The 9005-nt window shown below is 55.3% G+C and overlaps 1 protein-coding gene across 1 annotated transcript in view; it reads left to right on the top strand.

The window, feature by feature from the left end:
• The first annotated feature begins 823 nt into the window (after positions 1–823).
• LGR6 (leucine rich repeat containing G protein-coupled receptor 6) overlaps positions 824–9005 on the top strand; it is a 120988-nt gene continuing 112806 nt past the window's right edge. Inside the window, exons 1-2 of the mRNA XM_079106021.1 lie at positions 824–1265; positions 1503–1930. Coding sequence (XP_078962147.1) covers positions 1719–1930 — 212 coding nt within the window. The 5' untranslated portion in view covers positions 824–1265; positions 1503–1718. The remainder of the gene's footprint in view (positions 1266–1502; positions 1931–9005) is intronic.

Here is a 9005-nt window from a genome sequence, read left to right as displayed (position 1 = left end):
CTGGCTTTCCTAAGAGCACATCTCCTTTCAGGGTCATGGTCCAAACTGGAGTACTAGGGTCAGGGTCTACTGACTTCTTTGGATGTATAGCACCTCTTACCCCAGGAGGTTAGCAGAGAGTGGAAAGGGATCAGTGAGAGGGTCCTGGGACCTGGAAGTACAGGGTGACTGCCTCTGATCACCCATGTTTCCAGTGCACACTCTGATTTTTTGTTTCTGCAGAACCGGGGATTAAACTCAGAGTCTTGCCTATGCTAGGCAAGCCCGCTACCACTGGGCTACAGCCCCAGTCCTTTTTTTTTTTTTTTTTAAACAGAGTCTTGCTAAGTTGCCTATGCTGGTCTTGCACTTGAGATTCTCCTGCCTACACCTCTCTAGTAACTGGGATTACAGGCATCACCACCTTGCCCAGCTCTGGTGTACACTCTGGATGGACCAGGGAAGATCTGGAGAAACTGGGCGGAAGGAGGCTTACAGCCAGCTCTGCACTGGGGCTCAGAAAGAAACCAGGAGACCAGAGAAAACGAGAGGCCACATGAAGGAAGAATAACCAACCAACCATGACCTAAGGAGAGAACAGGGTCTGGAGTCCAGTTTTAATCACCATTCTTTTAGCTTTGAAAGGTCCCAGCCATGGCCGGGGAAGACCCTTTTATTTGAGCATCTAGGTGGCTAAGCTGCAGGTGCAGTACTGAGCCTCCAGGTGGCGCCAAGCTGCTGATTTTCTGGCAGGCTCTGACAACCAGCTGGGCAGACTGCAGCCCCTCAGCCTTCCTGGGATCAACCTGAATCCCAGGGCTTTAACCTGACTGAGACTACTGGGGTGCATTTCCATCCACTGTACTCTCAGTGGTGGAGGTCCACACCTGTTTCCTCAGTGTGGTGGCGTGACCCCTCAGTGAGGTGGCTCCTCACAGCCCGCAGCCTCTCATCCCAGCTTTCCCTGGAACCTCCGCAGTCTGATCCCTTCTAGGACAACACCCTCATTTCTGCCTCTCCTGTCCCTGACACAGGGCGAGGACGCTGACCCATGCTCCAGTTCTAGTTGCCCTCCAATGAGCTGTGTGACCTTGAACCAATCACTTCTCTTGGGTTTCAGGTCCCTCCAGTGTAAAACCTTGAGGAGGGGCTGGGGGCCTAGGGAAACTGAGGTGTCTCCCAAGGTCCTTCCCTGGATCTCCTTGACCCCGTGGCTGTCCCAAAGGCAAGAGGGGCAGGAGCCCATTTGACCCAAGTTCTGCGGCCCCCTTTCCAAACAAGCGCAGGTCTGAACTTTCCAAACTTTGGATTTCATTGTTTTCTTCCTTTTCTTTCTTTTCTTTTCTTTTCTTTTCTTTCTTTCTCCCCCTTCTTTTCTTTTCTTTTCTTTTCTTTTCTTTTCTTTCCCCCTCTTTCCTGGATGAAATTCCTGCCAGCTGGGAAGGAAGGAGGGAAGGGGAGCGAGCGGCGTAGAAGTTTCCTTGACTCCTCCTCCGCCTGTCTCCCTCCCTTGCCAAGCCCAGCCTGTGAAACTGAATAACGAAGATCACTCAACAATGCCTGCCCCTCTCTGACTGCACGGTCCCCGCGCTCCCACCGCTGCCGCCGACGCCGAGGAGAGCCCGCGCGACAGCCCGCCGACGGTGCAGCCTGCCGGCCGGGCCGCGGAACCCGGAGGCGAGCAGCGGCGGTCACTGCGCCTGTGCGCCTGCCAGGTGCCCCGCAGCCCAACCACCGAGATGCCCAGCCCGCTTGGGCTCCGGGCGCTGTGGCTTTGCGCCGCACTGTGCGCCTCCCTGTGCGCCAGCGGCGTCCCTCAGTCGGGCCCGGGGCGCACTGCCTGCCCGGCCCCCTGCCACTGCCAGGAGGATGGCATCATGCTGTCAGCCGACTGCTCCGAGCTCGGGCTCTCCACTGTGCCGGGGGACCTGGACCCCCTGACGGCTTACCTGTGAGTACCCGCCGCAGGTCCCTCCCTGTTCCTGCTGGCTGCCCGCTCGCACTGTGCTGCAGTAGTCTAAGGCACCTGCCTACTTGGTGCACTGCAGCACGGGCACCCCGGGAGGGCTCTTGCCCTTCCAAGACCACTGTTGGCGGGTTGGGGAGGGGAGAAGAGTCCGGGACTAACGCTCAGGCAAGCAGCGAGCCTAGGCTTCCCTCGCTTGGTTTCCCATTGGTCCCTGCGTTGTGGGGTTTCTGCCGGAGCCTAGGTCTGGCAAGGTGGGCTCTGGACTCTGGACAGGAGGGATACTGGGTGGGTGACGTGCTCTTGCTGCTTTCTCCAGCAGAGCAGTGCCCAGTACGTGACTGAGGGCAAAACTGACTGGACTCGTGGAGAAGATGAGGGATTGCCATCCTTGGCTCCGCAGTAGAGCAAAGCGGGCACCCTGAGGCTGGGTGGCCTTGGTGAGGAGTTCCAGATGCTGGGAGGGAGCCTTACCCATGGTCACCTCCTCAGAAAGGGACCCTGCCAGCACCACCTCCCTTTGCTGCGGCCCCTGCCTGCTTCCCCCTCCCCAGGGGCCTCCCTGAAGTCAAGCCTCATGAGGTTGTGTTGGAAACACTAATTTGTGGGCAGGCGCTGAGGCTGAAAACCAGAGAACCATTTTTAGAGTCTGAGTTGGGGTGAGATGGTGAGTGACGGGGACCCTAGTGGGGGCAGCTGTCCTGAGGGTGGCTCAGAGGAGCTTCCCTCAGAGCTGGAGGGCCAGGGCCTCTGGCTGCTCACCTTCTGGGCAGAAGGAGGGGAGGAAAGAACTTTCGGACCACCTGGCCCCACCCACCTCTGCTCTGGGGAAAGAGAACCTCCTCTGGTCTCTGCTTCCCTCACCCAGCTCAGCGCCGTCGCTTTTCCTGAGAGGAGGTGGAGCAGGCGATGATGTCTGGGGACATCTACCTGGATGGGATAGGATCCCAGAACTCTTTCTGGCCTGAGAGAGGCTTCTCATGGCTTTGGAGTTCCAGGACAGGGGCCCTCTGAGGAAGATGGAGCTGGCTAGTCTATAAAGACTAGGGGCCCAGCAAGAGTGTGTTGAGCTAAGTGGGACCAGGGCTCTCAGCGTTGGCAGCGTCTGATGGTTGTGAAGATCCTGAATTGCAACTTCTGAATTGTGGCTGCCCTCCAATGTCTCTGTTCCCAGTTGGAATATCCCCCTCTGCTCCAAAAGGCACGGGCTATGAGCCAGGGGAGTGAGGGAGAAGGAGAAAATAATGTCCATATTCCAGAAGGGTAAACTGAGTCCTGCATATCCAGGGGGTGACAGTAGAGACCAGCACAGGAAGGCAAGGCAGAAACTGAGCAGAGTCCTGTGGTGTTTTGAAGGTGACACAGCAGCTGGCAGAGTCAGGCAGGCTGTGACCTCACCCCAGTTACAACAAAGCACCCCATTTCTCTCTGTTTTATATACTGGGGTATATGATTGTTTCATCTGAATACAGGACCTTGTGGCTAAAACAAGTTTGGCAATAGCTTTGGTTGAGCCAGTCTCTGGAAGAGACTTGCCTGGGTTTCAAAGGTTGGTCAGCCCAGTCGTCTTTCCCAGCATTCCAGTCTTCATAGACTGGTCAGTGATCCTTTTTCAGGTAGGAATCGGGAAGGAGTGCCACTTTTGGGGTCCCAGCATCCCACCGAGAACCATGGATTTTCCCTAGTATCTTGACACAATTCCCTTGGACACAAAAACTACTTTTGGGTTCCGCGGAGGTGGATTTTCTGAATTGGTCCTGAGTCTTCCTGGGGACTGAGAAAACTGCTCCCTCTCAAGACACGAGAAAGCTTCTGAGTTGGGAGAGGGGAGGAGACAGTGTGGGGCATTGTGGGGAACGGAGCGTCCGGGTCAGGAGTATCGGAGGGAGTGGAGAGGACTGTGCCCGGGCTGGAGGCTGCGGAGGAGTCCCTGTGGAGGGTGTCCTGAAGGTGCCTCGGAGGAGTCTTCTTGCTCTACCCTCTCCAGAGAGTAGCCAGCTCCTTGGAAGGTGGAGAGAGGGTGGGGGCACTGGGAAGACCAGCCCGGGAGGGCCCGGGCTCCTCTCCCTGGCCAGCACAGGGTGCCTGTGGTCCTCTTGTACATTCCATGACTCTGTCCCAATACGAAGCACTGCACATCTGCGTCCCACCCTGAGTGAGCATCCCTTCTCGCCTCTCCTTTCCACGATGCAGCTTTCCTCACCCCTTCTGTTCCAATTTCGGGGAAGATCAGTGAGTCTTTATGTCCTTTGCTTTGACACTTGGGTCCCCAAACTCTGTCTACTTCAGAGCCCAATGCCAGCCCCGTTAGATCAAGGGTGGGAGAACAGACCTCATTGGTGGCCCTTCAAGGGTCTTTTTAAAGTTTCCTCCTAAACTTTGTCATCTCAGCAGGGCTCAGTGAGCTCCCTGGGCTTTGTGCCGTCTGCTGGGGAAGGCCTCTTCTGGGACTGGACCTAGGGGAAGATGGAGCCACCGCACTTGGGCGGGATGCTGAGAAGGCACGATGCCCTCTTGCCCTGTCCTGTCGTGTACGCACACAACCAAGAAAAGGAATCGACAGCAAGTCCTTACTGGGAAAGTAAAAGAGAATTATCTCAGAGTAGGAGAATCTGGGTAGTGCCTCGGAGTCCCCCCTTTTCTCCCCTAAAGCAGCATTGGGAAATAGGTGGTGTGAGAAAAGGTGTCTTGGGAAGCTAGCTGCAAAAGATCTGAGGCTCGTACACATCAGTCACCCCCAAGCACCCACTTCCCTTACCCACTGCCACTGGGACTAAGGGAGGGGCCTCTGCTCCATGCAATTCCCATAATAGACCACTTACTTCTTTCTTGGGAATTCACCCCCTTTAAGACTGCCTGTGAGCTGAGTGTGGTGTTGCACACCTGTAGGCCCAGCAAACTCAGGAGGCTAAGGCAGGAGGATCTCAAGTTCAAGGCCAGCCTCAGTAATTTAGCAAGATCCTGTCTCAAAATAAAATAAAGGGCTGAGGATGTAGCTCAGTGGTAAATCACCTCTAGGTTCAATCCCTGGTGAAAAAAGAAAAAAAGAAAAGAAAAGAAAAAAGAGAAAAAGAAAAGACTGCCTCTGAGAACAACTGGATTTGTGTGAAAGGCTGGATGGTGTGTGCGAATGGAGACAGGGTACCCTGCAACCTCTTCATCACTGCCCGGGGATGTTTGTAACCAAAGAGATGCAGGCAGGATGCTAGAGGAAGAAAGCAGAGGGCTTAGGAGACAGGCATTGGTCACAATGGCTCAGGGCTCAGATCATGCTTCCTGGCGGTGTGAACCTGGCCAGTTCACTGGCATTTCTATGACTCAGTTTCCTTGTCTGCAAATGCAGCTAATACCTGTCTCAAAGGGTTGCTGTGTGGATTCACTGAGGTAATGTTTGTAGAGGGCTTGGCATAGGGTCTGGCCCATGAGAAGAGCTCAGTAAGTGTTAGCCAGTGTTGTTATTCGGGGACCAGGGCCAGGAAGCATTAGTCATGGAAGACTTCTGGAGGAGGAAGTCCTGGAGCTAGCATGGGAAGAAGAGCAGCACGTTCTACGACAGGTGTGTGTGTGTGTGCGTGCGTGTGTGCGTGCGTGTTGGGGACAGGGGAGAGAGTGGCTGGCAAGGAGACCGCATGAGCTGTACTGGGGACCCAGAGTGGCTTCAGTTTTTTGTTTTTGTTTTTTTACTGTCTGGTACTGACGTAGGGCTTCACGGGAGGGGAGGGGAGTGACCGATGGAAGACCCCCGGCCTGCTTCCCAGTGTGTCGTAGCTGGGTCCCGCAGGGCTTCTTAGATAAGGAGGTAGGGACCTGTGGCCCAATGGGGAGAGCTGGCCCTGAGGAGGATGTGTGCGGGGCCCGTGGTCAGGTCTCCTTTCTCACCTGAGCCTCAGGTGCCTTTCTAATGAACTCTTAAGAGCTTTGCTGCCCCGCTAGAAACTTGGGGTTTGTGAATTCTCAGCCTCAGTCCCTCCATTGCTGGGAGACGCTGTGCATGGCCTAAAACTCTCTGGACCTCAGTGTCCCCACATTTGACTGAAACTAGAAAGTGAGAGAGGCAGGGGGAAATCCAGAGTCCCCTGCTGCTGGTGTAGGACCGAGAAGTACCCCCTGAGAGTGTTTGGCGGCCGGTCTGTGGCAGGAGGAGGGCAGGGGAGAATCCAGGCAGCACCCAGAGCGGCGCAGAGCGAAGGGCGAAGGAGGGGTAGAGGGATTCCAGGAAATGGGGTCCTCTGGGACCTCCTGTGCTGGCCTTTCTCCTAAGTGGAGCCTGGGGGATGAGCCCATCAGAGGGCGTGGTGCCGCCGGAGGAGTGATGTGAGGGGGAGCCAACACCCCAGTTCAAAGGAAAGGCAGGAAACAGCCCTAGGCAAAAGAAAAAGGAAACCTCTCGGCTTTGGCAGCAGTGGGCACGGGGCGCGGCCGGGTGGGGCGGCTGGCGGAGGAGAAGAAAGCCTGGCTCAGAGCAGAGTTGGCCCCCAGCCCGCCCCACTCCACCCGCCTCCCCCATCCATGGGCTCTCAACCCTAATGGCCCCACACGCGCTGCAGCCTGCTCCCCACACTGACCCAGGGCCACCAGGGGCAGAGCAGGGCACAGGAGAGGGCATCCAAGTGGGTGCCCCCTGGGTCATGGGTAGGGTTGTGGGCTCTGGAGTCTGGTGCACAGGCTTGAGCCTCAGCTCCGCCATCTTTGGACACATCCCTCTACTGCTCCAAAGTTTCCATTTCTTAATCTTTGAAAATGGAAATACTCAGTACCTACCTGGAAGGGTCGTGAGGAGGAGCAAATGAGAGAAAGAAAGTAAGGCCTGGTACTTTTCATACTACGAGCACTTAAAAACGGGTGAATTCTCCATACTGTTTTCGCCATCACCCTTAACTGCAAATGTGTGACAGGGTGGGGGTTTGGGATGCCAGAGCCTCATTTTCAGGAGCCCCATTACCCATCAGATCACCCTTCCTTTCTTCCTGCCCTTTCCCCTGACCATTGAAATGGCCTTTGAAGGAGTCAGCTCTGCTCTTGGGTTCCTGGGCTGGGCTGATGGAGGAAGTGAGCCTTCTCCTCATGAGGAGGCCTGAGTAGAAGTGACCAGGCCCGGTGCCTGATGTGGGAGTCTCCAAAGAGGAAGAGTCTAGCCTTCCAGGTCAGTGCTGTCTGAAGAGCCCAGCTTCTCCCAGAAACAGAGTTCCTTGGAAGGAGTCTTCTCGGGTACAGTCCAAGGAACTTCAATGGTGGCTGGAGTGTTGTGGACTGTGCTCCATTTCTGCCCTGGGAATACCCACAAGGAGCTGTCTTGATTCTCCTCTGAGCTCAGCCCTCATGGGCTCTCTGAGCTTGGCTAATAGCTCACAGAAGTGGGAGCAGAATTAGGAGTCCTGGGGGCTGGGGACACCTTGGGAAGGTGGCAGAGTTGAGGGTGGGGAGACATTTCCAACCCCTTTCCCTGGTTGGAAATAACTTCTTTTAGCCAAACTGAAAAGGACTTATTGACTTGGGGAATTGTGCGAGTTCTTTTGTGTTAACTAATCCATTGGAAAAAAGGGGTGGTCCCAGTTTCTAACAACAATTCAGGTCTCTCCTGCCGCCCTTCAGACATGGGAGAACAGGTCCCAGGAGGAGAAAAACAGCCCAGAGGCCAAACTTGGGCAGCAAGTGGAGAGTTATTTTGGAAGCAGCGAAAGGACACGGTGAGGCGGGGAGCTCAGGGGTTGGCACGGCGCCCCCCGGAGCCATGCCAGAGCAGGCCGCGGGCTGGCGGCAGGCAGGTGGGGGCTGGGCTGGCTGTCCGAGATGGGGTACCTCCAGAGTGGAGGTTCCCTCTGTGGCCCATTCCCAGCCTTTTCAAGTCTGCCACAATCTTTTTTTTCCTCCAGCGATTTCCAGCAGGGGTTTGCCCCCGGTCTTGAATTCTTCCCAACCCTGGGGGATCAGAGTCCCCCTGATTAACTGGAAGATGTGGACCTGAAGCTGGGGCTTAGGAAGCACTGGGTGCTGGGCTTTCTGCCTCTCCTGTCTCTCCTGAGCGCAGTGGTGATGACTTCCTGGTGGGAGTTTTCATTCCCCATGTTGTAGCCATCTTCCAGAAAAATAGTCATTAGGAAGGTACATTCATAGGGCCCAGCCTAGAAAGCCCCTGATGGGCCTAGAGAAACGTACCTCAGAACCTGCCATCACCCTGGGGTCTACCTTAACCAATCAGAGTACCAGCTGGCATTTATGGAATGATTGCCATGTGATGCCACTCAAGGACTAAAATTGCATCATTTCATATAACCCCTATGAGTGTTAGGCCCATTTCACAGATGTGGAAACTGAGGCTTCTAGATGTTAAGGAGCTTGCTTAAGACCATCAGCCAGTAATTGCTGGTGTTGGGATTTTAGTCAAGAAAACCTTCCTCCCGATCTCTACAGTATATTGCCTCTTAGGTTCACATAGCTGGGAGTTTCTGGCAGGATCTGGATATGTTAAAATCCAGTCAGAGCATTCTTTCTGGGAAGAATCAGCAGTTTACCCCATTTCCCTCCCACTCACCAGTTGTAGTTTCTAGGGGACCATCTTTGGGGGCTCAAAGGAGAAGGTATTGGGGCTCACAGCACAGAAACTAGAGACTGGTGGGAGAGGGGGAGGCAGAATCCCTGAGCGTGAGCCTGTCATCAGGTTGTGGTTGGGGACTTACCTCTGCGAGGCAGTCGGGGTAACGTGGTGACCATCAGGAGAGATGGGCCAGGCAGGTATGAAGAGTGAACTCACTGTGCCAGGTGATCATGGGACATCCACAGAGGGCCCGCTGCGAGGTCAACAGGTGCTCAGAGGAGAAAGAGGCCCAGGTGGTGGGGCAAGGAGAAGAGTCTTGAGCCCGAGGCCCAGAAGAATGCAGCGCAGGAAGACCCTCCAGGGGAAGAGCGAGCCCAGGAGAGAGTGAGGAAGCACATGTGCTGTGACTGTCCCTCCATCTTGACAGTCTTTTCTGCCCCACTCCCTGGGTTCCCTGGGGAGCAGGATGTTCCACAGCAGGACTTTCCTCCTCAGGGCACACATTTAAAACAAACCAGAACAATC

Source organism: Sciurus vulgaris (genome assembly GCF_902686455.1).
Source record: "Sciurus vulgaris genome assembly, chromosome: 12".
NCBI lineage: Eukaryota > Metazoa > Chordata > Mammalia > Rodentia > Sciuridae > Sciurus > Sciurus vulgaris.
Note: the sequence above shows the minus strand (reverse complement) of the source record. Positions and strands in the feature narration are given on the sequence as shown.